This window comes from Cyprinus carpio, chromosome B18 (genome assembly GCF_018340385.1).
Source record: "Cyprinus carpio isolate SPL01 chromosome B18, ASM1834038v1, whole genome shotgun sequence".
Taxonomy (NCBI): Eukaryota; Metazoa; Chordata; class Actinopteri; order Cypriniformes; family Cyprinidae; genus Cyprinus; species Cyprinus carpio.
In genome coordinates, this window is record NC_056614.1 from 13069984 (window position 1) to 13090854 (window position 20871).

General features: G+C 37.3%; 2 protein-coding genes across 3 annotated transcripts in view; one reads left to right on the top strand and one right to left on the bottom strand.

Moving 5' to 3' along the window:
- The first annotated feature begins 117 nt into the window (after positions 1 to 117).
- On the top strand, positions 118 to 5083 carry tmem123 (transmembrane protein 123). Its single transcript, XM_019089225.2, has 4 exons — positions 118 to 354; positions 1980 to 2147; positions 2250 to 2397; positions 4378 to 5083. Exons 1-4 carry the CDS (start codon positions 204 to 206, stop codon positions 4400 to 4402), a joined length of 492 nt encoding a protein of 163 aa, XP_018944770.1. The 5' UTR covers positions 118 to 203; the 3' UTR covers positions 4403 to 5083.
- Positions 5084 to 5439: 356 nt separating this feature from the next.
- The window catches only part of LOC109073035 (transcriptional coactivator YAP1-like), a 31795-nt gene continuing 16363 nt past the window's right edge, over positions 5440 to 20871 (bottom strand). Inside the window, exons 3-8 of one of the 2 annotated variants that reach the window (XM_042743905.1) lie at positions 18728 to 18846; positions 17948 to 18061; positions 11974 to 12146; positions 10135 to 10268; positions 7816 to 7928; positions 5440 to 7737 (exon numbers count right to left, since the gene is read on the bottom strand). In XM_042743905.1, the coding sequence (XP_042599839.1) occupies positions 7499 to 7737; positions 7816 to 7928; positions 10135 to 10268; positions 11974 to 12146; positions 17948 to 18061; positions 18728 to 18846 (892 nt within the window). In that variant the 3' untranslated portion in view covers positions 5440 to 7498. The remainder of the gene's footprint in view (positions 7738 to 7815; positions 7929 to 10134; positions 10269 to 11973; positions 12147 to 17947; positions 18062 to 18727; positions 18847 to 20871) is intronic. The other variant, XM_042743906.1, reaches the window with a different exon arrangement.

Consider the following 20871-nt stretch of genomic DNA (forward strand, 5'->3'; position numbering starts at 1 on the left):
TCTCTCTCTCTCTCTCTCTCTCTCTCTCTCTCTCTCTCACACACACACACCGACAGATGTGCAAACCAAACCGCAAGTAAAGACCACATAGTCCACAGTTTCAGTCGCTGTCAGCCACTTGTATGGATATTAAAGTCTAATTTCATTATTTATAACGCGTTCCTCTGAATGACACCTGAAGCAGTTTGATAAACTCGTCGTTAATGAGGGCAGACTCAGAAGACAGCTTTTTTTTCCCCGTCTTTCATGACTGTCGGTTAGTTTTGGAACTTTATGACTTTAGTTTATTCGTAAAGAAAATGAACCGCTGTTTGTGTTTCATCTTCATTCACTCCTGTCTGCTTTTGCCATCGGGTAAGTATTTTTCAGTTGTTTATTTGTAGGAACTCTGTGAAACCGCGCTATATAACGGAAATTGCGAAAGCTTCCATTGTGTATACGTGTACACAGAGTTTGGAACGTTGCGGTTCTGTCTCAAACCTGAGGGAGCTGCACAACAGACTCCGAGTCCGAAATGAAGCAAGGCTTATGGCAAAGATGCCAGATTTGTCAGTTCTGGTGCCTGCGAAACAACATTACTTTTACTATTGCTCATACTTATTCTTATTACTCTTTTTGTTACTTCCCACAGATAGTGAGGAGAAGCTTGACGGCTGTACAAGGGTCAGTGATAGAGCGGTAGTTATTTTAATAAGCAGCCGTTCAGAAACAGCCTTGAAACGACAAGCCAAAGGACTCTAGAAAGCATATAGCAAACCCCCACCCACCAACATATTAGCTCCTCGTTTTTGTAGCTTAAACTTAGGGTTGCCATTATAGTTTCTGGGCCCCCTCAAATCGAGTTTTACACGCAATTTCTACCTGATAAAATATGGACCCTTTTCACATTTTATCAGAAGCGCAAGTCGTCATAGTTGTGGGTTTTTTTTTTTTTTTTTTTTTTTTTTGTGTTCCCATTTGCTCCAGTAGAAAAATCCTTGACAACATTCCTCATTCGACACAAGTGAGGTCATCTGTCAAGTCTGTGAAAAGGGTCCATTTTAAAGCTTGGCAAAAAAGTATATTCATTTTACAATTGGCATGGAATTAGATGTTATTAATTTGCTTTTTTAAGGTCTACAAATCACACTTTTAAAATTATTCTCCCTCATATATTCAGATTTTTTAAGAAAGTGCGAACCCTGTTTCTTCTAACTTCTTCACAAAATAATTAAATAAAAATAAATAAATAATTGCATAAATATCTGGGGCTTATTTTAATGCTCATTTTGTCTTATTTTAAATAATTTTTTAGTTATCTTGAGGCTGTCATGAAACTTTGCTGAGGTCCCCTGTTTGCTCACATTTCAAGTTGAGAATACCTGAACTCAGTATATTTTCAGTGTGTGTGTGTTTCTTTTTTTCTAATCTAGTTGTACTTCAGGACATTTAAATGAGTTTTTAATCTATAGTGTATAAAAAATGCACCTGTAAAAATCTTTATATCAGAGGCGTTATTGGATTATCTTTGGGTTACAGTTTGGGGACATTTTTGTTATGTTTTCTTTATAGTTTTGTTGAAAGGTGCTTTCATATATGGTAGCGAAAATGATCCAATAAAGTGATTTAGTCTAATGGTGTGGCCTGTATGTTTCACTGTTTACATTTTCTACCAAAGTATATACTTTTTTTCCAGGCCCTGGCTGATAACAGCTGGTCTAGGTAGACAGTTCACTGCTCACTGCTTTGAAACAATCTACACGTAAACAACTGATGAGTTATACACAAGCAGAACAGCCATGTGAATCTCTTAACTCACATCATCTTACTCAAGTTTTCCATGAAAACACAGCATTCACAATGTTTTGGACCAGATGTGTGCTATTGCAGCAAAATCTTACGCAACACTATAAAAGTACTCTGCTAGTGGCTTTTATTGTAATTTCTGTAACATAAGAACAAATAAAAAGCTTTTGCTGATCTGGATTTTCCATATGCAGACAGGAGAGCTGTCCAGGCTCATTCAGCTGAAGGAAAGACTTCAGTGACTAGATCGAACATGTCCAACAATTCAACGTTACTGCCCAAAGCTGAACCCATCACCCCAACTGAACCGTCTGTGAAGCACATCTCAATAGAGAGCAAATGCCTGATTTCTGCATCGACAGGTACAGTCTGAGTTTCTGCACTGATTGATTGCACTACTTTAGATCAGCATTAGTTTCACCAATAGCATCATCAGCATTAATAGTCAAATTTTTAAACTACAGGTGTTCCTCCTAGTAACCCAACAGCAGGTCCTCGCTTCCATGCGGGTAGTTTCATTGGCGGTATGATGCTGGCCTTTATTATCATACTGGTCGTCACTCTGGGCTATAGGTTGGCTTGCTCACAACGGGAAGTGCGCTACAGAGTCATGTGAGTACCATCAGAGCAATTAATTAATTGCTTGTTTAAAAAAAAAAAAAAACGTGGATCCAAATATGTCCAGATATGTGATGTGATGAGTGTTTGAACCATGTACCTCCTATTTCTCAAAAGAACGCATTAGTGCCCATCCACATTTTCAACAACACTGGTTCCGGATTTTTTTTTTCCAATTAATTTTTCCCATAGGGATTGTTAAAAAGTTATTGTTAAGAGTTATTAAGAGCCATATACCAAACCAACCAGCTATAAGGTGAAAATCTTAAACTTTTATTTGATTAAAAAAAAAAGTATTTGAAAATGGTACTGTATATATGAGACAAATATTGTGTGTGTGTGTGTGTATATATATATATATAAACACACACACACACATATATACACATACTGTATATATATATATATATATATATATATATATATGTGTGTGTGTGTGTGTGTGTGTGTATACATATGTATACTGTACATATATACATATGCAAAGAGTAAATGCAAATCCTGTATGTATGTATTACATGATGTATAGGATTTGCGTTTACTCTGGTGGAGTGTCTGTAAAGCATTGTGGGTAATGTAGTTTTTCACCAAAATTCAATAAGACATTTACAAGCTCGTAGCACACAGTAGGTCTGGGTTTCACTTTATTTTAAGGTGTCCTTGTTACAGTGTACATCTTTACGTTTAAGTACTGAGTAATATTAATTAACTACTATATGGTTAGGGTTGGGTTAGTGTTAATTGCATGTAATTGTGCATAATTTATTATGGTAACACTTTATTTTAAGGTGTCCTTGTTACATGTACTTACTATTATAATACTTAATTATGTATAAAATTACCTGCAACCTGAGCCAAACCCTAATCCTAACACTAAACATATAGTAAGTACATGTACAAACCTGATTCCAAAAAAGTTGGGACACTGTACAAATTGTGAGTAAAAAAGGAATGGAATAATTTACAAATATCATAAACTTAATTTATTCACAATAGAATATAGATAACACATCAAATGTTGAAAGTGAGACATTTTGAAATATCATTCCAAATATTGGCTCATTTTGGATTTCATGAGAGCTACACATTCTAAAAAAAAGTTGGGACAGGTAGCAATAAGAGGCCGGAAAAGTTAAATGTACATATAAGGAACAGCTGGAGGACCGATTTGCAACTTATTAGGTCAATTGGCAACATGATTGGGTATGTGAGTGGCAGTGTCTCTCAGAAGTCAAGATGGGATCACCAATTCCCCCAATGCTGCGGCGAAAAATAGTGGAGCAATATCAGAAAGGAGTTTCTCAGAGAAAAATTGCAAAGAGTTGAAGTTATCATCATCTACAGTGCATAATATCATCCAAAGATTCAGAGAATCTGGAACAATCTCTGTGCGTAAGGGTCAAGGCCAGAAAACCATACTGGATGCCAGTGATCACATACAGGAATGTACTGTAATGGAAATCACAACATGGGCTTAGGAATACTTCCAGAAAACAGTGGTAAACATGGCCTTATCCCAACTTTTTTGAGATGTGTTGATGCCATGAAATTTAAAATCAACTTTTTTTCCCTTAAAATGGTACATTTTCTCAGTTTAAACATTTGATATGTCATCTATGTTGTATTCTGAATAAAATATTGAAATTTGAAACTTCCACATCATTACATTGTTTTTATTCACAATTTGTACAGTGTCCCAACTTTTTTGGAATCGGGTTTGTAGTTAATTAATATTATTCCATACCTAAATGTATATGTACACTGTAACAAGGACACCTTAAAATAAAGTGTTACCTAAGTCTGTCTTTAACGGTTTGTAAATTGTTGTTAAAAATGAATTTCCCTATGAAGAAAATGATTGATATTTTTACTTCCAGAACCCGACTGTAGCACTCTGTTATGTATTATCCCATGTTTTATATATGTTCATATGTAATAATGTAACATAGCTAATATTTATTTAATGTCCCGCAGTGAGGAACATGATGCCATCATTTAAAAATGGAGCCGTTGAGGAAATACAGGCTTAAACACAAGCTAGTCATGATCTGAAGAGAACGTTTTCACCTTAATGTGGTTAATATGCATATGAGACGGTGTCTGGTTTGAAACATTTTATGTTGTAGTCTTAAGTAGGTTATTCCCTTTTACATTTCCAGTTGTGAATACTTGAACAATACTTGGAAAATTGTTGTGTGTGTGTGTCTAGTCCAGTGTAGTCCAATGTGTACTACAGGACATTTTAATGAGTTTGGACTAAACATATAGCATTTAAAATATGCTCCTGTAAAAGTCTTCTTAAAGACATATCAGAGGCAAAAATGATTTGGTTACAGTTCAGGGGCTTTTTTCTTTTTCTTTTAAAGTTTATAGTATTTTTGTATAAAAGTTCATGTTACATTTGTTTGAAAAGTGTTGATTTTGGTTTCATCATGTACGGTAGAAAAAGTGATCCAATAAAGTGATTTAGTCTTAACTGTGAGGACTGCATGATGTACAATAAAAAACATTTTCCTAACAATGCACAAAAGAACTGATTAAACACAGTAACTACCAAAGTATATACTTTATTCCAGGCCAATTTTAAAGTAATATGTAAAGAGATATAATGTAACAGAACTTAAGGTTCTAAGGTACATGCACATACATTGATTAAAAAAAAAAAAAAAAAAAAAAAAAAGAGATCATAATAAAAGGATATAAATTCATTCTGGGTGCATTTAAAAGAAATCTAAATACCAATCCATTAACTTGTGTGATTAGTACTACCACTACAAAAAAAAAAGTAAACAGTTACTATATATTCTGAACAGTTGCACACTAAGCAAGCATAAAATCATGTTTAAGTGACATACACATTTTAGTCAATGTTCTAGAAACGTGCAATACCATCACTGTACCCACAATTCATAAAACATTTTGTTGCACTGCTCTCTCCAACACTGTTGTACCCCACTAGAGTCTGCCATCAATACTATGTTTGCAAAAATATAGTTATATTTTTTCTTCTCTCACCACTTTAATTTTTTCTGTAACCTCTAACTTTCATTACTATGGCCTAGCTTGCTGTATTTGATCAGAAAATTTGACCATAAAAATTTTGCTTACTGAGGCAATTGCGTTATAAACCTTAGCGGTATATTCACCCCAACAGACCACAGATATTATACTGATAAAACTTCACCTTTGTTAAGAAACAAAAAATCAGTACAACACACATTTAGTGTATGGGCCAGTTATCATGTAGTGTAAAGGTATCCATATATTGTAAACAAGAGGAAATATTCATATTACTGAATTCAAAGCATCTGCAGCAAATTTGTAATGGACAAAGCCCTGTAGTGTTCTGTTCTAGTGAAATAATGCAAACCTAGGTAACCTGCCTAATGTGTCTTTAGTACTGACATCAGAACCAGCACAAGAGGACCCGTCAAATCTTGCTTCATTAGAAATCTCCTCACAAATCAATTAGACCTTTTCTCATTAGCTTATGTCTTACATGTACATAAAAGTATGATAAATTATTTTTTTGTCGTTCATTACTAAAAAAAAAAAAAGTCTTTGGAAGCCTCCTGGAAATCCTGACAGAAACTAACATAACTGATTGTTTTCATAAAAGTCTACTCTTTCATTCATTTCATTTCATTCCCACAGTTACCAAATTCGAATCCAAGCTAACAGCTAATCTACAGCACTAACCTTCAAGACATGCTCATCTATCCATCTAAACATATCAGAACCTTCCTCTTCCTGCCCGATATCCATCTCGGCACCAAACATCATCATCATAACTGGCACAGACTCTACTGGAGCTCATATCAGAGATGTCTGTCTATTAATCAAAGTGCCCTTGATATTTTGTTCATTGCTTTTGGATTTTAAAAAAAATCTGAGATTTTTACTAAAATAAGCAAGTAAGCAACAACATACCGACTGAGATTCTACAATCCTAAGATAAAAAAAGATATCGATAACAAAACGGAACAATACCCCCCGCCCCGCCCCAGGTTGATTATGATGTTGCGGAAATGATAGCTGAATGATATCTAGTTAGTGTTCTTTGTGAATCAGTTCATGTACTATAAGGCAGCTCTAAGAATAGTTGTTCTGTATAAAACTGTTCAAACGAGAGCAAAAACATCAGATTTGTTCTTTGATCACACATGAATGCCATAACCCTCAAGAAAACAGAATCAGGCTTAAATAAAACTAACACACAAAGAGGCTAGGGTTCTTTAAAGAAAAAGAAAAGAAAAATCAAACCCTATTTCCCAACATAATATTTTTTATAAAACCTTTGAAAGAAATATACTTTGATTAATGAAGTAAGTAAAAGCAAACGTCAAATTTGATCTATGATCTCTAGCGTAAAAACCATAGGAACATGTTTTTTTTGTTTGTTTTTTTGTCTGAAGGCACTTGATTACACAGTTTCTAGTGTGATATGCTGGCACAGCCAAGCAGCAGTATTTGTTTAACTGAAGCCACACGTTAAAACCCTTACGACTTAGACCTTGCAATCACAATCCCATCACATACAGACGACCTCCTCATCGCTTTTTGGTTTCTCAGGCTCATTGCTGTACGAGGAAAAAACGAGCTGAGATCAGGGATGTTCTGAGACGGGAGCTGCAGTCACAGGAGGTTGCGGTAGGTTGATTTCGGGGTTCGTCTGTCTTTATTTCTCTCTGAGCCCTCTCGGCCCTGTTCGCCCAGCGAGGGGAGGAACGACACTTCGCGCACACATCTTCACATTCGCATACTTGCACGCAGTACAGTCGTGAAAGAGATTTGGGTACTTGTGGATACTTGTCTGTTCATGGGCCAGCCTTGAGGATGCAGACATGAAAAAAAGACGTAAGACAAAAAGAAGCCCAAAAGGACCAAAGGTTAAAATACCTCTGCTTTTAAAACCAATTCGGCCAAACGTAGTGAATAGAAGATAATGAAAAAAAAAAAAAAAAAAAAAAAACTGTCCAGTAGGGTGAAATGTCTTTCTTTTCTCAACTCGAAGCATCTACTCATCCTTCACAGATTGGATTAGGCAGCAGTTCAGCATGTTGGAAGAGAAGGCATAGCGCTGGATCCAGGTGCTCTATAGCCAGGTTAGAAAGTTCTCCTTGTCGATCTTGGTAGCTGCCAGCACTGACTCCATGTCGTTGAGGATGTCGGAGCTCAGGGCTTCCTGCAGGCTGGGCATCAGCTCCTCGCCCTCCACCGCCATGCTCTCCCCCTCCAGGGTGCCCAGGTCCACGTCTGTGCCCGGGATCGCGTCTAGGTAGTCGGGGAAACGGCTGGGCTGTGTTGCCATCGAGCTGGGGCCGAGGCTATCGCCTGAGAGCGAGACGGTTGGTCTTAAAATGTGCTGACATCATGTGTGTGGTTACATTGAGTATTCTTGTTGTGGCGTACCTGTCTCCATCTCGTCCACGCTGTTGAGGAAGTCGTCAGGAGTGCGGGGGACGCTGTAGCTGCTCATGCTCAGGCCACTGTCTGTGCTCTCGTCTCTGGAGTGATATGTCCCACTGCACAGGAAAACACCAGGCCACAACTGCTTAGACAAATCTAAACTGCGTACATATGTAAATTGTACACTTACACTACTCGTTCAAACGATTGAGGCAAGATCATTTGGAAAAAAAATTAATACTTTTATTCAGCGAGAATGCATTAAATTGTTTAAAAGAGGCATTTAAAGACATCTAATATGTTACAAAAGATTTGTATTTTAAATGAATGCTGAACTTTATATTCATTAAAGAATCCTGGGGGGAAATTATCATGGTTTTCACAAAGATATTAAGCAGCACAACTGTTTTCAACACTGATAATAATCAAAATGTTTCCTGAGCATCAAATCAGCATATTATAATACTACTAAAGCAGAAAAGAGGTCCTCAAGCTCATCCAGTCTATCACATGATCATTTAGAAATTCTAATATTCTGATTTATTATGAGTGTTGGAAACAGTTCTGCTGTCTAATATATTTGATGAATAAAAGGTTAAAAAGAACTGCATTTATTCAAAATAAATTTTTTTTTGTCTATAATAATATATATTCTAATAATATATTTTCTTTACTATCACTTTTTATCAATTTAACACATCCTTGCGGAATAAAAGTATTGATTTTATTTAAAAAAAAGAAAGAAAAAAAAATTACTGACCAGTAGTTATATTGTTATTACAAAATATTTATATTTTAAAAACATAGCTTCTTTTTTTTTTTTTTTTTTTTTTTTACTTTTTATTCAAAGTATCCTAAAAAAGTATCACATGTTCTGAAAAAATATTAAGCAGCAGAACTGTTTCCAACTTTGATAATGAATCATCATATTAGAATGATTTCTAAAGGATCATGTGATAATGATCCTAAAAATTCAGCTTTGCATCACAGAAATAAATTATAATTTAAAGTATAATAAATTTAAAAACAATTATTTTAAATTGTAATAATATTTCACAATATTACTGTTTTTTCTTTATTTTTGATCAAATAAATGCAGGCTTGATGAGCAGAAGAACTTCTTTCAAAAACATTAAAAATAGTAATGTTTCCAAACTTTTGACCTGTACTGTATATATATATAAATTTTCCAAACTTTTGACCTGTACTGTTATATATTATATATATATATATATATATATATATATATATATATATATATATATATATATATTAGTGTTGTCAAATGATTAATCTCATCCAAGATAAAAGTTTTTTTGTTTACACAAAACATATGTATGTGTACTGTGTATTTATTATGTATATACAAATGCACACTCATACAGTATATATTTTGAAATTATTTACATGTATATACATTTATATTTTTATATTATTATATTTTATATTAGATATAAATATATTTAATATATAAACAAAATATTTTTCTTAAATATATATAAAATAAAAAATATTATTAGAAAACAATTTATCCACTACACAGATGTCGTCTACAAAAGGAAGAATATACGGTGCCATTAGGTCAACACACACCTGATTATTTATTTTTGACCACAATCCAAACGCAAAACAAGCTAAGAATATAACAGTGCAATTGCCTCTTAACTTATGTAGATTTATCCAGAATAATTGCTAACAATTATTGCTCATTCCGCTAGTAATTGCTTGACCTACTCGCAGTGGCCTGCTTAGAACTGCCTTTGATTGTAAAAGGTGTTGTTTTGCTGGTGGTCTCTCTATAAATAGCACGCAGGCAGTTCAGCACTGAGGACATGCTACAATGAAGGAAAATACTGCAAGTTTCTTCTAATTAAGTGAATGAAATGTGGCTTCAGTGCATGAGAGCTGCTGGATGAATGAGCTCTTTGTGAGCGCAGCAGAGGTGGGAGGGGGGGACGGCCTTGTCTAAGACCAAGACCACATGTTCTCACGGGCTGCCTTGTTATTCACATCAATCCCTTATCTGCTCTCATGTAGGAGGAGAGATGTATGTGCTTGACCGCCACTGGAGGACGCAATTCTCTGCAAAAGCAGCTTAATTCGGACTTGCTTTCAACAGCTTCTCCAGCAGGGGTCACCAGTGAGTGTCACTCAAGTAAAAAAAAAAAAAAAATCGCACACATACACAATGCAGCCAGACATCCTTTGTGGGAAGGTTCATTGCCCTTATGTGCCTTTTAACTGGTAAATACTACCATGTGCAAATGCAAAAGTGATTTTTTTCTTGTATGACTGCAGTCCCGCACATTTGATGCATCTTACCTGTTCAAGAACGGATCAGAGCTGTTGGTGGTCATGTTACGTGCATCTTGTCCCATGCTGGGTGAGGACACAGGGTTTTGAGTGCCGCCATCATGCTCCATGCTGGTCGGCAGCTGGTTTCTCAGGGCGAGCTCCTGTATGCACACGGAAACAAAAGAATATGTGTCAAAGTGCGAAATTCATTAAAGTGAGCAGACTGGGTTTGCAGGAACGGAAGCTTAACGCAAGACAAAATTAATGATTTTTTTTGGAATTACTCCAAGTACTGAGATGAGAGCGGATACATATTTTTCTATTGAAGAAAAAAGGACAGAACAAACTATACTGGTTTTTGCTTTCAAACTATGTACACGTATGCGAAACACTGAGTGAGGTATGGGAAAGGAAACTTAACTTACAAGTTTTGCTTAGTTTCCTTTATCACCCACTTGAGTGAAATAAAAACCTTTCCCATCCAACAAGTCATGAGTTACAAATCTGGTTATCATTTGTCAATGGATTGTGCAAGATTGTCTGTCAACATCCTTGATTATTTTACTGCCTCAGCTCAAACTGGTGGTTTGCGAAGGTGTGGGTTTATTGCACATAATTTAGGGTACGACTTTTTATTACAGACTTCCTATGACTAATTAAAACTTAAATATGGTCACAGCTTTTGCAGATTAAAGGACAATTCAACAGGCCGTCACCACGGAAAAGTCTACAACACATCAACATGACAAAAACATTCACACTGACCCTACTGACTTTCTTAAAGCGCTTTACTCATCTTGTTGCAAATAATTAAATCACTTTTTTTTTTTTTAAGTTTTGTGGGCTTTTATGCTTTATTGGATAAGACAGTAGAGAAATTATATGTCCATCTGTTTTGACTGACATCTTTAAATTTAGTTTTTTATTAAATTTATTTTATTTTCATTCATTTTTACAGTTTATTTGATCTGTTTATTTTAGCTGAGCTGTTTTTAAAAAAATTTTTTTATTAGTTTTCATATTTGAGCTGCCAGATTTAGTGTGTTTACTGATGTCATTAAAATAAGGGTATTAGATATCAATGCAGGTGGCTTATAAAATTTGAAACAATTACAATGCATTCTGTATTTAAAACCAAATGATTAAACTAAACCTAAAAAAGTGCCCATTTTTATTCTTATTTTAATTAGTTTTAGAATCATGAAAATGTTTATTTAGCTTTTAGCCAAATTTTATCTTTTACATATGTTTTAAATTTTTTTTTGTTTTTAGTAGGAAATATGCAATAATATTACAATAGGCTGTGAATGCAATTTTATGATGACTGAGCGATTCATTATAGGATTTTCAGCCACTATATCAATGCCTTTAAGTGTATTTGAAGGCCTATCTTTATTGGTCTTTTAAGTGAGCTGCTTCTAGCTAGAGCCGGTAAGATCATCCCTGAAGATCTCTGTTTATTTAGTTTTCCAGCAGGGGGGTCTGCAGCACTGAGTCAACACCGTGTTTACATTCCAAAGCAGGGGCAGCTGAGCAAAACCTCCTCCATTTGCCCCCTCATCTTCCAACCTCTCATTTAATAGCTCACAAAAACATACACAGCAAGTATCTCTACTTCAGATTTACCCACCCTACACAATATGTACTGAGAAACAAAGTGCAACAGGTTGCTTTGAGGTGCAAGGTGGACCAGACCTTATGCCAATAATCTGTTAAAACAACCTACACAATTATACGATACAGTACATTACAAACAAAAATATGCAACATGAACTGAACACCGAGTACACAGATCAGGCTCGTTTACGCAGCAGAAGACTATGTGAGGACAGAATGTTCTGACAGGTGTGTGTGTGTGTGTCTGACCTGGGGTCTCTGGCGAAGGAGCTCTTGTTTGATCCTCAGTCTTTCTTTCTCCATCTGGATCTGCTGCAGCCTGATCTGGTTGTTTCCACCCAGCACTGCACTCTGTGGACTGGAGGGCAACTGGGAGCCTTGCTTCACTGGAGCACTCTGGGAAATTCGCTGCTGGTTCATAGCTGAGGACACAAAACCGATTACGTTATGATGCTTCATTCTATTATTGATTAGCATTCGTTATATTATATAGTTTATATTTAAAAAAAAATATACTAGCACTAGAAAATACAGTATCACATATGTAGATTTTTGGCATTATACTGTTACTATATTGTATATACAAGCCCTACTGAAATGTAATATTAATCAGAACCCAGGATGTTAATCATAATGTGTGTGTTTATATATGAAATCTGAATATACATTTATAAATTCAAATAAGCACTTACAAGTCTGAATTTATTTAGTGAGTCATTTATCACTTTCAGAAAATTACTACATATTCAGATTTGCATCTACATGTGTGTATACTGTATATAAAGACACTCATACAGCATATATTTTGAAAATATTTACATTTTTACATGTATATGTTTATATTCATATCAATTATATACATTAATATTGTCAAAATTATAACATTATATATTCAGATTTATAAATAAATATTCAGATTTTCCTGTTGGGCTCTTCATGCACAGTCTATACTTTAAAACAATAATATATTATTTTCACTAATTTTGTATTAATTCAAATTTATTTACAAAGATGGATGTTCTAATTTTAAATTCATGTTTAATTTATATAAACACCTAAGATTCAATCTCTTATCAAAAATATCCATTCATAAAATCTGTCACTAAAAGGGGTAGAAGCATTAGCCATGTATACGATATAGGGTATAAAAAGGCCTATCAATGCAAGTGAATGGAGCAATGTGTATCGCCACAGACGCAAACACAGAAACAAATGTTTTGGACAACAGGAGGTGGGGTGTTACAGTAATTGGACCAATGAAAATGGCTGTTTACTTATGTACTGAGGCCATCGGTGACAACAAAGCTGTGATGGAGCTGGCGTTGTCATGCGCGAGGGAGCCCCGTCTTCCCCGCTTATCCTCATCACCATTCAATCAGAGTGTGTTTACTCTACCTCAGGCCTGAATGAGTCTCTGCTCTCTTCTCACCATGGGAATCAGATCAGAGACTCACCACGCCTCACACACACACACACACACTGCAACCACCATCCCCCACACTGCCTGAGGCGTAGAAGAGTGTGTGGGAATGTATATGAGTGCTAGTGGGGGAGTGCGTGTGTGTGTGTTTCTCTTTAAAGACTCTTATCTCGCATAGATAGGGGTCTATTGAAGCTGAATGGTGGAGCAGTAATGGCTGATCTCAGGGTAGGAGTGACCAGTTAAAACAGCCTGATATCTTGCAGCCAGATTTGTTGCATCGGGAACATAACAAAAAAAACTCTTGATTCTCAGGTCTGGATTTCCCTGACTAGTCTGTACTTGACTGCTTTGGGCTTCTCACTTGGGAAACTCCATACCACAGCATGAAGATGACAAGAACACACAAACAAGTCTTATCCATGTGGCGGAATGACTCAGAGTTGCATAAGTTCGTGCCACGGACGTGTTCTTCTACGAGCCAGCAGGAGGAGGAGGAAACGTGCCAGAGGAACACAATTAAGAAGAGAGAGTGAGAAAGATGAAAGCTCTGATTGACGTACACTAGCTCTGGAACACATTCATCCAGTAATAAGTCTTAATCAGGCCATCTTGCAAAGCTGCCAGCCAATCGCAGCTTCCCTGTTGTTAGCAGGTGAGACCGAAGGGGTGTTGGGAAACGTCGGGAAACGCAGCGCCTGGACCTTTGAAGCCTTTGTAAATATTTGCTGGCTGTCGATTTAACAGGTTTATTGTATAAAAGCAGTGCTCAAATTGCGTTTCCAGTTAATAGATAAGCACATGAAGCAGAGGAGACAGGGAAAGAGAGTCAATCTGTGTCCAGAAGAAAAGCCCCTCTATATCCTATCATACATAAACCTCAGCGGGCCACACAAAAGCAAGCTGTGAGCTGCCGGAAGCCAGCATGAGGAAACTCAGCTGTGACTAGAGTGTAGTAGGAAACCAGTTGAAAGCAAGATGGAAGCCGTATCACTTACAAGTAGAAACAGCAGGTGGTATATTTATACATGAAGACTTGGGAGACTTTCACAGTTATTATTAGTGATTACTGCAGTGAGAAATGCAAATGTGTTTCCGTTATTCACACTAAGCTACTCAAGTAATATGTATAGCAGTTACGTTACAAATCACTGAGCCTGACTGAGTCATTAAAGTGTTTTCTAGTAGGTCCTTGGCTTTTTTTTTTTTTACACACACACTGTGTTCTTCTAATATGCTCACCTTATTTAACCACAGATAACTGATCATTTATCCAATTATTTCACTAGATTAAACTTGGAATCTTTTTCACTCTCATTTCTTTCACACTGGCTCACACTGTGATCACACTGGAGACACATTTGAACAAAAGGTGTTCACACCATGTCTGAATTACCATAATTACAATACTCGGATTTGTAAAAAAACAACAACTACAACAACAACAACAACAACAAAACATTAACTTCCCTGTAGAATTTAAAATTATAACTTTTTTATATAATGTGTTGTACCACCTGACTGCTGAAATGTCATGAAGAAACTCTCAAAATGTTGGTGGCTTTAGTAGTTCTGATAAATAATTCCTATAATTAGCTATTGCTAATACCTTAATAATAAAATAATAATCTAAAAATAAATGGAATACATACAATAGTGTTCTATACGGAGCCCAGCACCTGACATGCAGGAAAAAAAATAAGAAATTAAATCATGTTAATCATTCTATCCCTCGTTTTACTAAATTGTGCACACGATTTACTAATTTGTTCTCTCGTTTTAAGTAAATTGTGTGCACGAAATAATTCTGCTTCCACATTCTCATAAACCTGTTGCTGCATAAAACAAGGGCACTAATTATTATTTTGCATGCACAATTTACTTAAAACAAGGGCACAAATTATTTTGCGTGCACAATTTACTTATAATGAGGGCACAAATTAGTAAATCGTGCACACAATTTACTTTTTTTTTTCTGCATGTCATGTGCATGGCTCCATAGTTCTGAATCTAGCAGAGTAAAATAAATATGAATTGTGTTTCCCTTAATAAACTGTTTATGAATAATGCATTTGCATAATGACTGTTACTTTTGTATTCTGATTAATCAAATTACACAAATTCACTTTGCTGTTAATAGTGTTTACATAGAAATGCATAGTTCTGAGTCTGAGGATGTGAAAAGCCTAAACAGAATGTCCCGTGTTGTCATCTTGTAATTACGACATAGTATGAATGCAGCAAAAGGTGTACATGTAATCTGGTTAAAAAAAAAAAAGTTCCAGATACTATCTGATTGAATGTTAATGCCAGGTGTAAAGGTGTAAGCAACCACCCAAAACATGCTAGCACCCAAATAGCAACGCCCTAAAACAGAACACCCCAGCAACAACCATTGTAACTGCAAGAGGAAGCACTGCTAACATCAGAATACAAACTCTATGAATGCACTGATAAACTCTGTCACCTTTGAATGTGAACCACTGATGTCACATTCGTCATCCTGTTTCCCAATAAGGCGAGCGCCTTGGGAGTCATGAAGTGTTTATGCAACCGTTCATGAGTTTGTGTCAGCTCAAAGCTCTGGAAAAGATGAGTGCTTCACAAGAGCATGACATCACTCTGCACTTGCCAACAAGGTGCCAAGTCCTGCACTGAAGTACTATGAAAATCTCAGCACATGGCCGATAACCGAAGGTTCCAGTCATGCTTTGTGCTCAAAAACTACACACCACAAAAAAAAAAAAAAAAAAAAAATGGAGTTTGCATGATTGTTTTTGAGTCTACTGGCCAGATAAAGTGTGAAATACATCATAAAGTCCTGTGGTGGACTCTTAGACCAGACCTCTTAGGAAGGAGGCATAAGTTTATCAAATGGGCTTTCTTCCCTTTTCTCTTATTCCTTCCTTTCTTTTCCCTCTTCCCTTCCCCCTCTATGGCCCTGCCTCCGCCTGCCCCCTTCCTCTCTCTCTCTCTCTCTCTCTCTCTCTCTCTCTCTCTAACATTGGGTCTCTTTGACTGAAAAGGTCTGGAACAGATTAGGAGCAGGGCTGCAGAATCGAGAGGCCTGGCACCGACTCAAGTCCGTCTAGATGTGCAGCTGAGAACAGTTTTGCCTGCGCTGGGCCTCACGCGGGGTGGGAAGGGGGGTGAGACAGAAAGAGAGAATGGCCAGACTTCAGTTCTCTGTTAAAGGAGTACAATCCCATTCTACTCCCTGCTCAAATTACCCAAGTGTCTCCAATGGGTGAGCGGAGAGCCAGACGGGACAACATGTCAGGTTAGCAACACATTTAATTGTTTTTTGGGGGTTCAGTTGGTGCAATGAGGAGCTTACACATTTTTTGAAGTTGGTGGGACCTCACTTAGAGGAGCTGAGGGATGAAAACACAAACACAAAGGTCATAATAAATGCCGACACAAGCAGTTACATAAAAACCGCATGGGAACGCCCAAAAACATTTTCAACTTGCGGCAAGGAATGAGTTAACCACGTCTACCCCCTTGCAGTCCCCCCCCTCACATTACGTCTGTAATTCAGGGGCCCACCAGCCTTGTCCGCTGAACACTTATAAATCTTCAAAGGGCTTCACCGACCAGCGCCGACCCACCTCCCTTTTTGTCTTTCGTTCTTTCTCTCTCTCTCTCCTGCCTGACCCAGCCATTCACAGACTGTTTACCACTATCCCCACGGCCACTTGTGTGTTAGGTGTACAGAAACTAGTTTTGTAGTTGAGGATTTTGGTCAAAAATGGTGCAGAACATGCTTGTTCATACATGAAGGAGATAGTGAGATAGTGTCCCTGGGGAAAACTCTTTTGGGATGAAGGGAAAGCACTTCAAGCGTGAGTAACTCAAAGTGACATAAGTAAAAGCCTTCATCTCTTTGTGAGCCTTACGTGCTCATAGAAAGAGATTAAAGAGAGGGACTGAAAGGGGTAGAAAAAGGACAAACATCTCAGGCTGACAACCTTTCGGTGAACCATTTATCTCCACAGCAAAAAAACAGATGATTAGATTAACGTGACAGTTCCGCTGCTTAGATATGTTTCATTGTCTCTGCGTATGGATTATGGATGCATATCTGAACAAGGGGTTTAGGGAAAGGCATAATCAGATGCGGTTTGAGCTAGTTTGTGTTTGTGTGTGAGTAAAGGGATCACATAGCAGAGTCCTGAGTGTGGAGCAGTTTTGGCTAACCTCAGTATGAGTCACAGGAAGCAGGAATACTCTCCGAATAGTGTGACACAAAAACACACTCTCACTCACTTTCATTCACACACAGCGCAGAGAGTAGCCATCTATACTCGGTTTGTAATCAGTATAGTAATATAGCAATAAGAGATAGTTGCAGTTATTTTACCAAAGTGGAGCTCAGGTTCAGTCATACACCAAAATGTAAGTTCTCATTGAGTTAAAAGCAGAAACCAAAAATAAAATTTCTGTCATTAAATTTGGCTAACTGAACTCGGTACGCAGCTGAGGGTGTTCACGGGTGATAAACCAGTTGTAGTAAAGTTCTGCCGCCTCTCGATACTTCAGCCAAAAAAAAATTCTTCTAGTAACAATTTTGGTCTTAGTGGACCATGCAGACGTGTTTAATTGTTATTAGCTTATCTACACTGAACAATTTCGATGAATATTTTCAGTTGCCGAAATTTCAGTGCATCACTACTCAGGGGGCTTGTTTCTTTTATAAAATGGTGACGACGCTATCATGCTAAGAGACCAATGTTTAATGAAAAGTATGATTTATAATGATACTATTTTTATTATTATGAACTTTTATGACTTTAAGCTCACCGTAACGCGGGTCAAGTCGTGGGTCCAGCCAAGAGGTGGTTTTGTTCTTGTGATTGATGTAGTAGATCTCTCCTTCTGAGGTAATAGCTTGCTCCCAACCATCAGGAAGAGGACCTGAGAGAGAACAGCCAGTGTACAGAAAATTGTCCATTACTAAGTGAAATGATCGTTTTTGAAATCTTTGGCCATAATCCACACAATTTTTTCTATCCAACATTTTCACAAGGTTACGGAATTTTGGCGAGAAATCTCCACCAATCACAGGAAAATGGCGAAAAGCAAAATGTTTTTTGCTTTGATTCGAAGTTTGTAATGCGATTCACCTCGTAGCTGGCTTGTAACTATTTGAAAAAAAAAAATTGGAGATCATTCTTCCGGAATCAAGGCTGCTCAAAAAAAGTGTGCAGAAACTGCTGCACTCTATAGTTTCCAGGACCAAACGACTTTGCAAAGAATGACATTAAAGTCTGTGGGAACACCTTAAAACACTGAACGGGACCAGTCTTGTCTGATTCCAACAGTTCCTGTTGAACCTTTCATAGTCTGGACACCCAGGTCACTATTGTCACTCAACCCAGACATGTCTACCTAATCATCAACTGCCATTCACATGCATGCATTTGCATTCGTCTGCCCTGATAAGGTTTTTTGCGCTTGCTGAAGTAGAGGCGGGTTTGGGTGGGATGTAAACAGAGACTGCTACACCCATAGAATTACCATAAGAATGCTGGGACTGAGAGTGTAGTGTTTAATATGAAACGAGTGCCTGGAGTTGCTGACCTGAGGCAGGGTTCATGATGTTCTGCTGCTGCACAGGCACTGGGCTGGCCGGGGCGGCCTGGTTCATCTGAAGGAGGGCCTTACGTGGATCCTGCCAGGTGGTCGTCTGGTCATTATGGCTATGAGGAGACAGAGACATACATTTATAAAAAAGCCAATTTCATAAACTTTACAACTGCCACCCACTCTTGTGTCAGATCTGCTGATACATTGCTGTGGAGGAGGAAGCGTGGATAACAGTAGGCTGTTGAGTGAACTTCGACCCGGTTTACATGCGATTTGCCTGAACCGGTGTCATCTGCACATGAAGTCACAGATTACTGTGTAAGGTCAGTGATGAATAACATGGTTACTGGAAAACAAATCAACAAGACTAAAGGGAGAGACTGAAGCCAGGCTTACACCCTTCTGTTTATTCAGATCTTAGACAGCAGGGTGGCAGGGAGAGCAGTGCTGCTTGACGCAATGTTGTTCTCTTTTCACTGCAGTTTATCACTTAAAGGTTAAGCAGTTTTTTTTTACCTCAATCTCAGCATGAATACCCAACAGACTTACTTTCATTTGAACAACCAAAAGAAACAAGTAAATCCTGAACTATTTACCTCCGAAAACCAACATTCGTAGGTTTTCTAGCATACTATCACAGCACATTTCATGATCTAATCTCGCAGATTCCTTGAGATCAAACCTGACAACCAATCTTCTTCCTAAACACTAGCTGCTAATCTTCACATTTTCTTCGAAACAAATAAAGTCTTCAAAGAAAATAGTTGTAGTGTCCTGAAGCCAACTATTTACCTCTGAAAACCAACATTCGTATGTTTTCTAGCGTACTATCGTGGCACATTTCATGATCTAATCTCGCAGCTTCCTTAAGATCAAACCTGACAACCCATCTCCTTCCAAAACACTAGCTGCTAATCTTCACGTTTTCTTCGAAACAAATAAAGTCTTCCAAGAAAATGGTTTTGGTGTCCTGAAGGCACAAGCACGCAATTTACGAGCAGTGTTAGCGATGGAGTGGGCGGCTCAAAAGACCTGCGATTGAGGCGTTGCATGTTCTGTCAGGTCTATGAAACTACAGCCAGTGCAGATTAGATTTTTAATTCAAAATATTGCTGCAAGAAAACACTCCTGAAGGAAGCAGATTTATGTTAACTTCAGGAAAAAACAGGCGGTTGTGAAACACTACTTGCGTCTATTCTACAGTGAGAACGGGCTGCAGCACTCGGTGTAGAAGCATTTCTAATGACGGCTTTGTCGGGGCTTGTTGCTCGATTAAGATGTAGAGTTAACACAGGAAAAGGCCCCTCTCTCTCTCAGGCGAGGGCCTGTACATTCAGGCAGGGTCAGTCATGGGTCTCCTCCCAGGAGGTTTCTTTCTCTCGCTGCCTGTTCCAACACACTGAAGTGTCAGGCTCTTTAACAATCTGGCGCCAGTTTTACAAAGCTTTCACCTGCTGGACAAAAGCTCAGACCAAGCTACGACCCAAAACCCTAAATGCTATTCACTTGCTTCTCTTTTCACCCAGCTCTGCTCTCTTTGCCTATTTAAGACAGTTTTTGTCACTGAAAACTTAAGATTTGATAATATTTCACTTGTCGGCCTCCAGTCTAAATTCACTATACTGTTCATAAGTTCATACAGTAAAGCTAGTAATATTGTGAAATATAATTACAGTGTAAATATACAATATCATTTTCAGTGTCAGTGATCCTTCAGAAATCAGATTCTTTGATCAAAGTTCAAAAGAACAGCATTTATTTGAAATAGAAATCTTTTGTAACATTAAAATGTCTTCACTGTCACTTTTTATCAATTTGATGCATCTTTTTCTTAATAAAAGTATTAATTTATTTGAAAAAAAAAAAAAAATCTTACTAATCTTTGAATTTTGGTGTTTGTTTTTTTTTTTATTGGATTGGATTTATTGTATTATAATATAATTGTATTGTCCATGAGCCAACCTGAACTCTTGATATTTGCAGCAGCTATTGAAAAACCCATGCTGTTTGGACACTAGTCTTGATAGATAGACGGCTGACCACTAGTCTACTGGAAGAGAAACCACAGGACAAAAAAAAAAAAAAGCCTGGGAGGATGTTCGACCTTGCGGATCAATGAATTCTGTAACTCTGACAAG

Bases quoted from the DNA above. Each gene is read 5' to 3' on its own strand.
- tmem123 (XM_019089225.2), top strand. From the start codon at position 204: ATGAGGGCAGACTCAGAAGACAGCTTTTTTTTCCCCGTCTTTCATGAC. The intron at 355-1,979 runs GTAAGTATTTTT...TTCCATATGCAG, and splicing joins CTGTCTGCTTTTGCCATCGG to ACAGGAGAGCTGTCCAGGCT. The intron at 2,148-2,249 runs GTACAGTCTGAG...TTTAAACTACAG, and splicing joins CCTGATTTCTGCATCGACAG to GTGTTCCTCCTAGTAACCCA.